Raw genomic sequence first — 17,156 nt, 5'->3', positions numbered from 1 at the left:
ATAGTGATGGTTTTACTCTATAATTCACTCCGGGGCAAACTTTGGAGAAATGAACTCACTCATGGTCTCTCTAGGGGTGATCTTTACAAGGTAGTAGAGAAGTGTACTATAGTTAGTAAAAAATTAGAGGGGAAAAACCTCTAAACTACCACCTACTATGCAATATGTAGGACACTATAAAGTTTATTTTTAAAAAATTGACAAACCCAGTCTTAGAAGATTTGAAAGCACAGAATGTTTCTCCCTTCCCCTCCCTGATAACCCCCTTCTCACCAGTCACACCTGACAGGAATTCACTACATAAAGTCATTGCTCATTTCTTCAAATTTAACAACATCAGACGTCAGCAGTTAAGCCATTATAAAACAAGGTAACCATAAGACCCATAGAGTTAAATATAATTATCTGACAAATAAATATATATGTTACTTTGGAAGCTACTTGATCACAAAGCATGAAAATAAGGTCGATTATTTCTTTTTCATCTACCATTAAACTCTAAATACATCACCAAGGAAGACACACCTGGGCAAATTCCTTTGCGTTAAGTCCCTGAACACTTCCCGAATACTGTTATACAAAGTTACACATCCATGCTGAGTTATTTACCATTGTGTAGCGATAATCTGCAGTGGGCCAGGGTTTTATTTGCAGGTTATTCGGAGAGGAGCTATGAAGCATGATTTTAAAATCCAGGTTGGAAGCATAAACAAAAGGCGTGTGCCCTGTAGTCTTAACAGGAAACTGCAGTTTGTAAAGTGATGTTTGGAGAATCAGGTGAGAGGGTAGTAGAGAGGATATCTTTCATTACAGAAATGCTGAGGCACAAGACACCGGAGCTTGTAGTACTTTCATACATGAAATCCTTTCTCCTGTATGTGCATCATGTGTAAACGTAACGTCTGTATACTGCTGACTATTCGTCTCTGGTGTCCAATGAGTATGACTCCAATTCTTCTAATGTCACTGAGAGAGAGAGAGACAGAGAGAGAGAGAGAGAGAGAGAGAGAGAGAGAGAGAGAAGGACAGCAGAGGAGAGGAGAGGAGAGGAGAGGAGTGGAGAGGGAGGCAGGGAAGGAGGACGAGAGAGAATAAAGAATATGAACATTTAGATCTGGTAAGTATGAGAGAGAGGAAATAAACATTTAGGTATGGCAAATATGTACCATATCAGAATTACTTTATAAATTTGCCAAAAATTATATATCTGGTAAAATGAAAGTTTAAGCAGAAATATAAATGTACATTAAGAGTTTGTTACTTTTTTCTTCTCTCTGGTGCCAACAGACGCATCAAGTTAACCTCAACTTTAAGGTTACAAGGAACATTTCAAATTCAGGCATTTATGGAATATTCAGGCATTTATGGAATATCCAGACATTTCATAGGCCTAAGGTTATATAACTTAGGTAATTATATAAATTTTCAATAGTTTTAAAATAATATGTAGGGTAGAATGTATAATGGACTTCATTTGAGTTCTCAGAATCTTTCAATAATATAAAAAAGAATGTTATTGTATTATATCAAATTATATATTATCATTATTATTTTAAAACAGTGGCAGTTTCATATGGCTTAACCTACTGGATTTAGTATCTAATCTTTTAAGCACATCTTGAGTACTTTTATTGCACCCAGGCAAATGATAATCTTTGAGAAAGTGGGAAAATGCCTGGCCGTGATAATATAGAGAAGAAACTCTGAAATGGCATGATAATATTGTATGATTACAATGACTACATTTGATGAAGTAATAGAAATTTACTATACAATATTAGCATATGTGAGTAATAAATAATTTGCTAAGGTAAAACTATGTTATGTAACATCTATGATATGAATGAGTGTAACATGCATTTTAGAAATCATTATAAAATTTTAAATAGCTATTTACATTGAATATATTCTTTGAAAGAATAGTAGTTAAAAGTGCAATGTCCAACTTTCACTAGAACGACATTCAGAAATTGTGGGGAAGGAGGTGGAAAGGCCATGGTAGCCTTAGGAAAGGTAGTTTAAATGTGGAGCACTTGATACAGTATTTGAATTTAGAGTCTCACGGTTGGAGCATCTAAATCCAGTAATAATCCTACTTACTCGATGCTCATTCTTGAAATCAGGTCAAAAGTTGTAAAGCCTGCTGCCATAAAGTTATTCTTGTATTGCCCCATCTTTATTGAATCCAGCCAGTCACCCACTGTGACAAACAAAGGATATTCAGGAATTTCACCAGGGGATTCTGGAATTCTGCAAGAAACAAAACAAAACAAAACAGTGGAGACATTTTAAAGCCAGATGAAGCAAAAAATACCCACCTTCCTTTTTTCCTTTTATAATACTAGTTATTTATTTTATTTTTAGAGAGGGGAAAGGAGGGAGAAAGAGAGGGAGAGAAACATCAATATGTGGTTGCCTCTCATGTGCCCCCTACTGGGACCTGGCCCACAACTCAGGCATGTGTCCTGACTGGGAATTGAACTAGAGACCCCTTGGTTCCCAGGCTGGCACTCAATCCACTGAGCCACAGCAGCCAGGGCAAAATTTATATTTTTGTTTCTCAGATCTGATGCAAAGGGCATTCCAGTTAGAATAGTTTAATAGTTTTAATATAAAAATAATGTAAAGGTATTATTTTAGAAAGGATTGTGAATATATACACATATATGCAGTATATGTGTGTGGTATGTGTATATAAATGCATACACAGTGTATGCACAGAATAGTTTTGTGTATATAAATTAAAGTCAGACAGAGGAGATAAAATGGAAACTATTATTATTCTCCTTACTAAATAACATAAAAATTAATGTTAACAATCTAATGTATAGTTTTAAAAAATACTTGATAGTGAAAGTGCTTTTTATAGTAATAAGCATGTTATTAGCCTTTTAGGGTAACACATATACATATAATTTTTTTAATGATTAGATCTAGAGTCTATATTACATAGAAAGCAGTAGCAATTTTTTGTAATGATTGGTGTTTGAGTCAAATCAGCATTTTCTAAGTAATAAAATCTTTCTTATTACAAGTAAGCCGCTGAATTATTTTTATTAGAATATTTAAAGTTAATCCAACTTTCATTTACTTTGCTTTTAATTATTTATAAAGTTAAAGAATGAAAGAATCTGTAGAGACTTAACGGGAGCCACAGTTTTTAACATTCACATTTGGGGTACTTCATTATAATGTTTTACCACTCATATTTGAACTATTATAGCTTTGACTAGAAACTGATAATCCATGGGCAGATGTGATTAAACCATGTGAAATAAGAATATTTCCAATGTGCACAGAATAGCATATGCCTGCTGTGTAACCCTGGTACTGTTACGGGGACCTTTGTAACAATGTCAACCATAAAAATAAAGGAAAAAATTACAGGGATAGGAGTTAAGCTCTAAGGTCAGTGCACAAGGTAAAAACTGAAAGAGAATCTTTAACAGTCAAAATTACCCTTATAAATCTTTCAAATTACCCTCCAATGACCAGGACCTAGGCCTTTGGTAGCACAAAAGACGAAGACAGTGTGCATGGCCGTACAAGTTGTGTGTTCTGTCACTCTCAGGGATTGAAAGGTGTCCCTTGAAACTGTTCAGGACAGAGTCCCCACTAAAGGCCCAGAATTTATTTCTTTGCTTTTTCTTTGATTGCTACATTGATTTTCTTTTTTCTAAACTGGGGTCTAGTTGAAAGTAGGGATAGGGTGAAGAGAGATGATAGGCTAATTCAGGGGCTTTTGTGCTTCATAAACATATAACTGGAATTTATATAAACTCAATGCATGCATCTTGTGACTAGGCTGTGGTATGTATTGAGTCTGGTTACCCTTAGCAGTGACTTGTGTCCTTTTTACTGTTTCTCAAATCTGTGATCGTATTTCCTGTCTTAGAGGCTAAGCCACACTCTCTTCTCCTGTACTATAAAGTGCAGTGATACTTGACTGTCGACTGTTTCATTCTAAATATCAGAATGATTCATGATTTGACCCTAAACAAAGATTAGTCATGTCCAGAGGCTGAAAAACTATTATAGTATCTACCAGTAAATAATTATTGCTATTATTTCTTTATTTCCTAGAAGTGTCTACATTAATAAGTATTGGCAAATAAATAAAAGTTCTTATATAAATACAAAATAATAAATGTCTTCATGGAAAACAGAGTTAAACAAGGTTTTTACCTGTAACATTTCTCAGAGTATCCAGTGTGAATATGTAAGAGGATTCAGAATTGTTTCTGCATGATTTTCCTAAATCATCTGACCAGTTTCTACGGGGCATGGGTTTAGGGAATACTGCTGTAGTAACGTCACTAAGTTTAAATATCAAAATGTCTAGGGTATCCTCATTGCTTACTTACATAAATAAAACCACACATTTAGAAAACCTAATGTCCTATTTAAAAAAATCTAGCTCTTATATCTTTCAATAGCTTGTCAGAGAAGTTTGTTGAAATTGAACAAAATTAAAAGAATACATTTCAGTGAGTTGCCCTTCATACTCTTCAATTCTTGATGCACAGGCAGAGTCAGATGACTTCCGCTTCTCTATCTCCTGAGATGATGCCGGAATAACTCCTAAGCTTTCTCAATTTCATATAATTGGTGAGTAGAAATGTAATTTGCTAATTTTATGTCCTTAGTATAGAGATGTCATGGAAGGACGTTCTATATACTAAATGACTTAAATAGTCTATTTCTTTGTTGAATAGCATCCACTATTTGCTCCCAGAATGATTCAGTACCATAATCCCATTTCTCTCCACACGTCTTTGGCAGCCTGGTCACTCTCTTGCCCTTTATATGACTGCATTGACAGTTGATTTAGTAAGGTCAGGGACCCCTCACTGTTCACAGCCACGGTGCAACAGCTCTTCTTTCAGCTTATCACACAGTTGGAAAATGCTGCCTGGTTTCTGGCTTCAAGGGCTGGGAACCACCAGCCTCACATGAATTCTCTGGAATATTACCTAATAAACAATAAGTGCCCTTTCTTATCAGCCACATACCGTGAGAAGTCCAGTCAGCTATTTGCTGAGCACTTAGAAAATTCTGCTCTTTTGTGATTAGTGGGAGCTGCCCACCTGAGCAATGTCTTTATAGCAAAATCTGTAGCTCACATTTAAAAAAGCACATATTCTACAGAATAGAATATCTTCTATAGAATAGAAGATCAAGAGGAGGGGATAGCTTTAGGAAATTCCAAGCATAAATTATGATCAATTTAGATTAGGGGAAGGGCTGGAATATAGCTAGAATAGATAATGATACAGTTTAGATGCACTAAATACATACCTTCAATACATCTTGATATGTAAAAAAAATAGTGCTGATCCAGCCAAGACATGTTTATTCTAATGGGTTCTTCGAGTTGACAATAGTACTAGTCTTTTAATTTAGAAAGTTCTTAGATAGCTTATCAGTATGTATCAAAACTGACATTAAAAAGCAAGAAGGTTTTGGTCCTGGCCAGGTGGTTCAGTTGGTTGGATCATGGTCCCGTACACCAAAATGTTGCAGGTTTGATCCCTAGTCAGGGGACATTCCTAGGTTGAGAGTTCCACCCACGGCCACGTTTGGGAGGCAACAAATTGATATTTCTCTCCTCCTACACTTTCTCTTTCACTTCCTCTCTCTTTAAAGATCAATAAACATACTCTCAGGTGAGAATAAAAAAACTTAAAATGCAAGGTTTTTCAGACAAACAAGATAGGAAGAGAGAACTGACTGATAATTGCCAGAGGGCAGAGGTCTTGGGGGACTGAGTGAAAAAAGTTGGAAGAATTAAGAACTACAAACTGGTAGTCACGAAAGAGTCCTGGAGATGTAAAGTGCAGCATAGGGCATACGGTCAATAACATTGTTATGACTATGTGTGGGCAAGGTGGGTACTTGAAATATCAGGGAGACAATTTTGTAAAGTATATGACTGTCTAACCACTGTGGTTATACCTGAAACTAATACAAAATAATATTGAATGCAAACTGTAATTGAAAAATAAAATTTAAAAAAAAGCAAGAAGGTTTTTATCCTAAAAAATTTTCCATGTTTTATATTCATCATGTAAATATAATAGTAACAGTTCTATTACAAATAACTCAAGAAAGTAGTGTTTGAGAGAGACTATTACAAGGCAAGATCTTGTTTGAATAGGAAACCATTACATTTATTATATGCTTAAAGGCTTTTTTCCCCTTACTACTCTAACACAGCTTCTTTTTTCCTAGCCCTTCATTTATATGTGGTTAGCAGAACTGTACAGAGTCCATTCTATTTTATTCTCTTTATTTCAAATATTTATAAATATTTTGCATGCTTCAATAGTTCTCATAACTACCATCCAAATGGGTGTATACTATTCTATATGTTAATGCTTAATAATTATTAATTCCTTGAAATTAGACTCTTAGATTGCTAACAACATTCTTTTATTATAGATGATTATACAGTCTTAAAGCGTGCATCTTTTTTGCTTCAGTTGAATTACTTCCTTGGAGAAAATCCATAAGTAAGGAAAAAAATACTTTAAGAGTTAAGTTAAAAGTCTCTAATGGCAAGAGCCATATCTCACTATTTTCCTGTTTTCTGTAGGCCTTAGCACAATGCTGAAAGTACTACAGGAATTCATGAAATAAATGATGATTTAGACTTAAATATTCCTTACAGAGAAGTTTGGTCCATGACAGAATGGCTGATTCACATGGAATAATCTGTGATGTAACAGCCAGCCTATTAAAGAAAATGTGATTTACTTAACATGTTTCTTGTATTGTGAAAATGTTTGCTGTCTCTGTCTTTATAGGTTTCAGAGTGGAGGAAGAGGCAGTTACAGGTGGAGTGAGCTAGCACAGGGTTATGGGACTTAGCACCACAAAATCAGCACTGCTCTTATTCAATATCAATGCTTTCATGTGAGTTTCTCTTCTCATGACTCAGGGACTACAGCTCATACTAGTTAATCCATAAAATAATCTCCTAACATACATAGTACCCACCTAACCTTTGAAGGAAGAATTTATTTAATTGGATGAAAAACACTTTTTTTTCAGTCAATTTGAACACAAGTTAAATTAATAAAAGAATTTTGATATTCTTTTAAAATTTTATTGAAAATGCTATAAAATTCATAGAACCATGTCATATATCTTGTGACTACTTCATGCTTATGGTCAATATCTGAACTTCAACAGTATTAATTAGAAATATGAATTATTTTGGTCAGCCTTTTATTTTCAGAAAGTCATCAAGATTTTTTAATTGATATGATTATTCAATTCTCATAATAAGCTTGATAATTGGTGAAAAGTATGAAGAAATGAAATTCAAAGCAAAATTTACAGTTATAGGTGTGTTTGAACATTAGGAGAGATAGATACAGAGCCAGAAAAATAACTGTTTAAAAAGTTCCCATAATTCTGAGTACCCGGCACATGGTCTCTATGGCTAGAGTAATAGATTACTGAACCTCAAGGAGAGCCTATTTGTGTGAAGAAATAGATTTCATATCCCATGCCCACTACAATTCATTAGCAGTGGTTGTCAAAATGTGGTCTTTAGAAGAATACTGAGGCAGCATTTGGGCTCAGTGGGAAAGTGTTGTGATGATTAGTAATGTCTGCCATAATAAGGGGGGAAAAAAAAGAACCCAAAGCATATTTTGCCAACACTGGAGAAATTCAATCTACAAAAGTGCCTGAGGATGTAATTCTGGAACTATGTTCTTGACATTTTTTTCATTTCTCTACTATATTGTAGTTTCTACTTTCTTTTTTCAAGCAATGTTCTTCAAGTGGCTGAGCATTACAGGAGAATGTTAAGGGGATAGAATATAGGGACTATACATTTGCTACTTACTCCCACAAGACTAAGAGCATATACTCTATGTCCTTGTATTTGTAGTGGAACATAAAATAATGGGTTTTGTCCCACTACAAATTCTTTTTGGGATTTTAAATACCCCATTTATGAAGTTGATTAGTCCAGAGAACAATCTATCTGGAAATGTAAAAATGTACCTTCTTTCTTATAATCACATTTTTGAAACAGTGCTGTATTGGGAAAATCTTGGCATTTTGTGTGATTATATACTGTGTAGGGGAAAGAACAGGGTTTTGCAGTCAATGTATCTTGTTCAAATTCCTGATCCACTAATTATTTGCTGTGTGCCTTTGGGAAGTTAACTTCTCATATAAGGAAATGGAGGGATGGAGATAATAACAGTGAGAAATAAATGACCTAGCAGATGAAGTGCCTAGTGCAATGACTGTCACATAGTAGGTTCTCAACAAGTAACAGTAAAATTTATCATTGATAGTGTATATTAGATTTTGTATCAACATTAGTATTGGAATTAACATTAGTATGTATTATCTTGCACTAACAGTTCATGTAAATTGAATTTAGATTTTCTAATAGGTAGGAATTTCACACTTCCTGATTAATACTTAATGTTCTGTTTTCCTTCCACAAAGCTTTGCTAATCCCTTAATTCAACACTGGGTTTTGTCCAGTAGTTATTTCTCTGTCTAAAAAAACATCATTAAAAGTGTTCATTAAGGAAGTCAAACAAAACAAGTTTTCCATGAGCTGGTGTCTACAGATAACGATTTAGCAAGTGCTGATTATGTACAGTACAGGCAGCACTGAGCAGGATCTCTTCAAAATGAATGGGAAAATTTATGTCAAGCTCTTGAAAGTTACTGCCCTCTGAAGACAGCATTATAAGTGTTTTATTAACTGGATGGAGGGAGGCAATACCATCTATTTTTACAACGTTAACTCATAGTTCTCTAAAGTAGAGTTTCAGAATTAAGATACTGGTTTGAGTTTTTCCTTACCATCACGATTCACACATTACTGGAAGCCAAGTGCTTAAAAGTTCAATTAGATTTATATATAGTACTAAGAAAAGTGGTGGTTCCAGTTCCTAAAAGCTAAAACATTATAAAACTTAACTATGGTCCAATGGTTGGTGAGAATATTCCTAAGTACTTCAGCCTGAGCGGAACATGATTTTTGAGGCAAGTGACTATCAAAGACTGGTTCGTCTGGTCAAGCACTGCCTTCCTCCTTTTTTTAGCAGATGTCAAGGAGCTCATAATCTGTAAAATTCTTTGATAGTGACATTCTGGGGCTCTGGAGCAGAAATGTAGGAAAGTGTTATTTTTTTTATTACATTGCAGCACTGTCCAAAGGGCTGGCCAGTTTATTTCAACATAGTGCACTCAGAAGGCTGCAGTGTGTGGAGAAAGGGATGGGCTTGAATAGATAGGAGAATAAATGTGGGCGGGGCTGGGAAGTTAGGGCCGGGCTAAAGAACATCCATATAGCCATCAATCCACTTTGCGTTATTAAACTGCTGGACCCCAGATGTGACCCTGGAGTCTATGGGAGTATGCTTGGCTTGAGGCTGAGAGTATCTACCAAACTGATCATGAGGGTCAGGGGAGAGGGAACAGGGATGCTTCAATTGCTATGGCCAGGCAGCTATTCCTGTTACCATTCTCCACATAGCCTTGGCCTCAAGCTGGGCATTTTCTCCCATCAGCTGTGCACCATGTGATAGCTACAAATGATTCTTTGAAAGGAAGGTTATAGGGTATCATTGTAGAATAAGTTAAAGTGAAAGTAGCTTGAAATTCACACTTACTAAAGAATGACTGCCTATATTATTAAGGTACTTTTGCAAAATTATTTTTCACTATCAATTGATTTAAGGTTGTACGTATAATAGCACTACGCTCACTTATATGTCCACATACCTTGTTGAATAGGAGAGAAAGCAAGAATGTTGGGAACTGCATGGAACTCTGAATGCTCCCATGGGAGTGTGTTAGGCACAAGAATATCAGTATTATTTGGAGACGCTGCTCCAAATAATGAAAGCTGTCTCTGACCAACATTATTTCTATTGGGTGTTCTGTTTTTTGAAAGAATATATTACGGACATAAGGTTATGAAATTTCCAGTGTTAGTATACAATTATTAAGCTGTGGGTTTCCCAACCTTCCTTGTGCCCCTTTGTTACTTTCATCTCTTCCCCTTTTACTACCCTGTCAAGAGAAAGGATAAAAGCTTCTAAGGTGAATCCTTGAGAAAAAGCAATTAGAGTAAAACAAAAAACACGGGGACCTAGTGGCTGAGAGAGCTGTGTCAGTGTAAAAGTTTGCGAGAACCCTGGGAGCGTGAAGATAGTAGAGAAAAGGCAGGTGTAGGAGAGTTTAAATAAGAGTCACTATGGGTTGTACACTCAGACCCCTTTTCCAGTCTGAGAGCTGTATGGGAGCAAAGGCTGCAATTCTACACCTGGTCACATTTCCTTAATCCAGTATCACTCTGGGACAAATGCTGGGCTTTGAGACTTGGGGGATGGAGGGGCAGTGTCACAGTTTATAAGCATAAAAACAAACCAGGCATTCTTTAGCTAACATTACTGTCCTTTAATTTCCCATGTCTCTTCTCACTAAACTGTCTCAGTGAACTGTCTTTGGGAACAGGGACAGGGTGAGGGTAGCATTGGAGCTAGACGGGGAAACCGTTCAAGTTACTGTAAAAATAAGAAGGCTGATAAAGCCTTCGAGCATAATATTAAGTACCTTTCAAACTCCGGTTCCTTTTGTTTCTCAAATAAAAGTGTGTTAGGGGAAAAAGCAGTAGTATACTTCGTTTCTTTGTCAGAAACAAAGAAAACCAGTCACAAAGACTCCCATTTGGTTTCCTAGAGATGAGACTTGAGGGTTGAATTAAACTGCCAAGTGTATATAAAGCACCAACTCCTGGCCCCTGTGGGCAGTGCCTCACAGATCCTGCCATGCACTGGCTGGGGCGCTGGTCACTGCACACCCCATGAAACCTAAACCTCTGGCCCGCAGGCATGAGCCCTCAGCTCGACTTTACCTTGCGATCATGCTGACTTTTGGTATTTTCTCATCTCAGATTCCTCATCAGTATTTTCCGAATGTGATGAACAGTTACAATCTTGATAAGGCAGGGAAGAAATGGTTTTATCTGCTTTTCTTCAAAAAAGAAGGCTCTTACCTGCCTGCTTGTACAGCCATAGAACAGTTAGGGAGCTCTGCTGACGGGCACTGGCTGTGGGGTCCGTTGACCCTATACCACAACAAGAAGCCCAGAATGAATGATTTTAGTGTGCAGGTGCTAATGTTCTGCTTCATTAATGCAGACTTGCTCCATGAGCTCTTTCCACCAGCTCCTTCTCCTCAGTGTTAAAGCGTGCCTGACTCTTCCATAAACTATATAAAGGCAAAAGCTAAGAAACATTGTCTCCAACTACTTCTCTTTCTCTTCAGAGACAGGTTTCTTGAAAAAACAGTACTTTTTATTGCTTTTCCCTCTGACCTCATATTCAGTCCTCCATTGTAATCTGTCTTAAACAACTTTATTGAAAATGCTCTCGCAAAGGCTGCTAACTTGAGCACCTTGTTACTAAATTCAATGGGTATACTTCACTTTTTATTTTCCTGAAGCTTTGTGGGGCCTCAGTAATTACACTCCTTGAATCTCTCCCCCTTTTCGGTTTCCGTGATACCGCTCCTTCCCTGTTCTCCTCATCACCTGTCTGGCTCTTTTTTCTCAGTGTGCTTTGGTACCATCCTTTAGTTTACCTCTTGCATCTTTGTATTCCAGAGGGTTGTATTCTTTCCCTCTGTTAATTCGTATTCTTCTTTTTTAAAAAATACTTTATTGATTTATTTTTAGAGAGAAGGGTAGGGAGGGAGAAAAGAGGATGAGTAACATCGATTGGTTAGACTGAACATGCAACCCAGGTATGTACCCCTACTGGGAAATGAACTGGCCTTTTGCTTTGCAGGACAATGCCCAACTACCTGAAGCCACACTGGTCAGGGCTAATTTGCATTCTTTATATTCTCCATGGGTTGTCTTAACTATACTTAAAAGTTCAGGCACGATCTGTATGCTGATGATCTTCAAATTTACATCTCTAGCCCAGATATTTTCACCTGAGGTTCAACCTACAAATATAAAGGCCTGTAGGACATCTCTACATAGAAGTACCACAGGCATCTTCAAGTCAGCATGCTCAAAATGGTGTCATGTCTATTCCCAAAATTTGTCCTTCTTCCTCTCTCCCTTAGTGGTAATATCATCAACCAGCTTGTCTAAGAAAGAAACTTGACAAATGTCCTTGATTCTTTTCTCCTCTCTCCATATACTTAATCAATGACCAAGACACATTCATTTTCCTTGCCTAATAACAAATCCTTTTTTAAAAATCTCATCACCCTAACCTTATTCCCATTTCGTAAGCAGGCCCTGATCTTTTTCTTGCTTGTATTGCTGCAAATATATAATTGTCTCTGTTTCCAGTCTCTTGTTTTTTGCTCCCAGTCTATATCACCCCTAGAGTGATATTTCAGAAACACAAACGTGACCATTTCATTATCCTGTTTAAAAATCTTCTGTGGCAGCCATGGCTTTTAAAATCCAGAGGGCCTTCCATCCTCCTGCCCCACCCCCGCTTTACAGCTTCCTGTGTCCGACTGCCTCAGGGAAGATGGGCTAGAGTAATAGTTTAATCTCTGGCTATTTCGTGCTTGGCTTCACTTTACTAAGGCTGCCAATCACTGATTTAGAGGTGAACTCTGATGTGCTCTGCTGTAAGCTAAGGCCTGCTTCAAGCAGTTCCTAGAACAGCTTTTGGCCTTATTGTCACTTAAACACCTGTACTGATTTGAACCTGTGGCCTAAAGTTAAATATCCTGTTGGCCATTCCCTGCTTTGGTTATTTTTAAGTCCAATTTGGCCTAAATAAGGAAATACATTTTCAACTTAATAATATTTTAAAGGTAATAATTTCAGACACAGAAGGCAGTTTTTTTCTTCTATTCTCCTCTTCTTATAATTGCTTTTCAAAGGGAGGTGAGTAGATCTCAACTCTGCTGACTTATAAAATGGTGTGTGAGTGCCTTCATTATCCTGTCATCTGTCTTTCTCTGGTTGTAGGCATGGAAAGTAACAATAGCTGGGTGTGATCATACCAGCAGGAAACATCCTTGCTCCTGGCTGATTCACAAATTGCCCATCTTGCCTGCCATTTAAAATAGAGGGACAGAACACATATAAAATGGACAAGAAAATTAAAGGGGCTGCAGGCATGGTACACATTCTACTTATAAGAGAAAGAATCAGTAAATAAAGGATATGTAAATACCAAAGTAAATACCAAAGACCCACACAAGAAAAGTATAAAGAAATCCAGAAAGATTACACATGGAGAAAAGAAAGAAGAACTTGTTTTCTCATAGAAAAAAATCATTTTTTCTAAAATATTAATAAAATGCTTTTTCAGCTGTTAAATAAAATATAGTTTATACACAATTTTCTAAAAGGTTGGCAACTAGGTGGTTATCAAGGCAAACTTTCTCCTATCTGTTAGTCTTGTCTACAGCCTGAAAGAAATTATGATTGTCAAGGGGGAAAATCAACTTTATGCATCTTACACAAGGATGTCCTCCACCAGAGTGTGAAGGGCACTGGGATTGCGGATCAGTTTGTCAAGGAAGCTGACGATGTCAGTAAATTTTGGTCTGTGGTTTCTCTCTTTCTGCCAGCAATGGAGCATCAGCTGATGTAGAGACGCTGGACAGCCCATGGGAGCCGGAAGTCTGTAACCTTCTTCAATGGACAGAATGACCTAAATGCAAGCATACAAAGGTTATTTTCTTACTTTTGGGGACAGAGAACACATATGCTAAGTTATGATTTCTTTTTATGAATGAAATAGAAGCCAAAATATTGGTAAGCATGAAAACTACTTGTGAATTCAAATGGTGTAGACAAGAATATGTACAAAAGTTATGAGAAGAAATTGCAAATATTTCTGTAGTACCTTCTGATGTCCCTGAGAGGAAAATATGTGTTTTAAACATGTGCTATACAGAAGGCAGATTAAGTTTCATCACAATGCCAAACAATAGTGTTTGTATGATTTAGCTGGAACATCTCAAAACAATTAGGACATTAGAAAATCAGCATTTAGGGCAAGCCATGTCTGACAAATATTTTAACAAAAATGTACTTCTGCTGAAGCACTAAATTTCTAAATAATTTTTACCCTTTTACAATAAGTCACTGTGTATTCTTTTTCTAGTTATGATTTCTTTTTCCTTCTTCACTGCCTATTGAATTCCTATTTACTTATTTCTGCCTTTTCCTTAGTCTGATTCATGATTATAAGCCCTCTCATGACATCTAAGATCATTTAATCTTTGCAATGTTATTATTGCCTACTTGAAGGCCACAGAGCACCAGGAGCTTAGCCTGAGCATCCTCTGGGCCAACACTCTCCAACAGAACTGTCTGTGATGATGGGAATGTTTTCTTTGTTCAACATGCTAGTAAATATGGGGTACCTGAAATGTGGTTAGTAGGCCCAAGGGACTGAATTTTTAGGTTTAGTAAGTTTTAATTAAAATTTAAATAGGCACCTGTGGTTAGTGGCTACTCAATGACACAGTGCAGCTCTAGAGAAAGAACTCTTTATAAGAAGCCAAAGTTAAGGACAAGAAGATGATGATGGCTTTTTCTCTTTATGTATTTAGGGAATTATATTAGAGATAAGGCAAGTTATTTATTTGCTTAATATGTGACCCACCTGGGAATTTCTTAACAATGCGATTAAATTAACCTTGAATTTATGTAACTTATTTTTTTATAACATGTTCAAAAGTATTCATCTGAGCCTTTATTCTTATATTATTTCTTTTAGAAAGGCAAAGGAAAGGGTCCCCCCCATTTTTGAGATGGGAAAACTGAGGAGAAGATAAATATTTAAAGACAAACATAATACAATCTCACCCTTGTCCCCTGTTAACAACAGAAATATAAAAGTGCGGGACTTCTGGTTAAGATGGCAGTGTAGGCAGGCATGGCTCATTTCTTTGCACAATCACATGAAGATTACAACTAAAACATAGAACAAGCATCACTCAGAACCTTAGAAATCCAGTTGAATGAAAATTTGACAATGATGGAATTAAAGACACCACATCCATCAGGTTGGTAGGAGGGGTGCAGATGCGGAACAGGCTGGTCCCTCATGCACATATAGTGGGTAAAAATTCAGGAGGGATATCTCAAGAGCAAAGAGTCCCAGCCCCACACCAGGCACCCCATCCCAGGGTTCCACCGCCAGAAAGATAGGCCCCCACAACTTCTGGCTGAAAAACCCAGTAAGGATTGAGTTGGTGGAAGAAACAGCTGGAGCTCTGAGCATTTCCTTGTAAAGAACCCACACATGGACTTGCCCACTCAGGCTCACTTCCTCCGATCCCCAGCAGTGGGACAACAGCTTGAAAGGCAGTTCTCAGTGGTATACAGGGAGAAACTATGCCTTGTCTGGCATCAAGGAAAGCAGAAGACATTGTCCCTTTTCTAACACCTCCCCCCACAGAGCTGGCAAGCTGGTGCCATGTCTGAGACTCCATTAACCTGGCTAACACTGACCTGCCTGGGAGATCCTCAGAGACTCTAACCCACCCAACTAATGGGCCCACCCAAGCTGCTTTTCTGTATGAATGGTTGGTCTTGGCTCATGCTTCACAACTTCCTAAATCCTCTTAAACAAACAAGAGCTGGCTTCAGAGAGCCTCAGTCCTATCACTATCAGCAGTCAGCCTAGACTCACAGCTTGGCTTTGAGTGGAAATCTCTAAGCCCAAAACAAGTAGCAGCCATCTCATTGCTTTATAGCTCAGGAAGGGTGGTACCAGGCAAAATACAGATGGGGGCTGACCTGGGAATGCACCACTGGAAAATCCCAGGGCCAGTGCACCCAGGGGAATGTTACAGACTGTCAGAGCACCACCATCTTGCCCCTGTACAGCTGATGCTTCATGGAGGGTGGAGGTTGGTGGTAAGTGGTCATAGCCAATCCTTGCAGCTGACTGGTCTGGGTAAATCCATCCCATGATCTGTCAACAGCAACCAAGGTTCAACTACATGAGGAGGATATACTCAGCTCACAGGAAGGGCATACCTTGAGCACCCAGCCTGAGTGATACAGGAGGTTGTGCTACTAAACCCTACAGGATACCTACTATATTAGCCACACTACCAAGGCATGGAGTCAGAGTAGCTCCACATAGTAGAAACAAATGCAGGGAGGCTGACAAAATAAAGAGACAAAGAAATATGGCCCAAATGACAGAACAGATCAAAACTCCAGGAAAAGAACTTAACCAAAATGGAGTTGAGCAATCTATCAGTTGCAGAGTTGAAAATACTGGTTGTAAAGATGCTCAAGGAACTTAGTGAGGACCTCAGCAGTATAAAAAAGATCCAGTCAGAAATGAAGTTTCCAGTCTGCTCTCTAATTGAAATATAGAACAATGGTATAGAGAATCAACAGTAGAGTGGATGAAGCCAAGAATCAAATCAATGATTTGGAACACAAGGAAGAAAAAACCAATCAGAACAACAAGAAGAAAAAAGAATCCAGAGAAATAAGGAAAGTATAAACAGCCTCTGGGACAACTTCAAGAGGTCCAACATTTGTATTATATGGGTGCCAGAAGGAGAATAGAAAAAGCAAGAAATTGGAAATCTACTTGAAAAAATAATGAAAGAAAACTTCCCTAATTTGGTGAAGGGAATAGACATGCAAATCCAGGAAGCACAGAGATTCCCAAACAAGATGGATATAAAGAGGCTCACTCTAAAACCTCATAATTAAAATGCCAAAGGTTAAAGGTTAAGATTCTCTAGTCTTAAAAGCAGCAAGAGAAAATAATTTCTCTAAAGAAACTTTGCAGGCTAGAAGGGATTGGCAAGAAATATTCAAAGTCATGAAAAGCAGGGACCTATAGCCAAGATTGCTCTACCTAGCAAAGCTATCATTTAGAATTGAAAGGCAGATAAAGAGCTTCCCAGACAAGAGAAAACTAAAAGATTTCATCATCACCAAACCATTATTATATAAAATATTCAAGGGACTTACTTCAAAAAAGATTAAAGCTATGAACAATAAAATGGCAAAATATACAAATCTATCAACAATTAAATCTAAAAAAACAAAGGAAGTAAAAAAGAAAAATAGTCAAAATCATGTATAGGGAGAGCATTTTGATGCTTGCCAGATGGGAAAGCAGTTGTGTGGGAATGGGTGAAGAGGT

At 37.3% G+C, this 17,156-nt stretch overlaps 1 protein-coding gene across 2 annotated transcripts in view; it reads right to left on the bottom strand.

Annotated features, from left to right (window-relative positions):
- Positions 1-446: 446 nt before the first annotated feature.
- The window catches only part of EPHA6 (EPH receptor A6), a 911,975-nt gene continuing 895,265 nt past the window's right edge, over positions 447-17,156 (bottom strand). The window contains exons 16-19 of one of the 2 annotated variants that reach the window (XM_037132782.2): positions 13,486-13,679; positions 11,042-11,113; positions 2,101-2,250; positions 447-966 (exon numbers count right to left, since the gene is read on the bottom strand). In XM_037132782.2, the coding sequence (XP_036988677.2) occupies positions 852-966; positions 2,101-2,250; positions 11,042-11,113; positions 13,486-13,679 (531 nt within the window). In that variant the 3' untranslated portion in view covers positions 447-851. The remainder of the gene's footprint in view (positions 967-2,100; positions 2,251-11,041; positions 11,114-13,485; positions 13,680-17,156) is intronic. The other variant, XM_037132783.2, reaches the window with a different exon arrangement.

Source organism: Artibeus jamaicensis, unplaced genomic scaffold (assembly GCF_021234435.1).
Source record: "Artibeus jamaicensis isolate MK-2021 breed Jamaican fruit bat unplaced genomic scaffold, CSHL_Jam_final contig_3206, whole genome shotgun sequence".
In the NCBI taxonomy this organism is placed as follows: domain Eukaryota; kingdom Metazoa; phylum Chordata; class Mammalia; order Chiroptera; family Phyllostomidae; genus Artibeus; species Artibeus jamaicensis.
The sequence above is the reverse complement of the archived record's forward strand: the minus strand, read 5'-3'. Positions and strand labels throughout refer to the sequence as shown.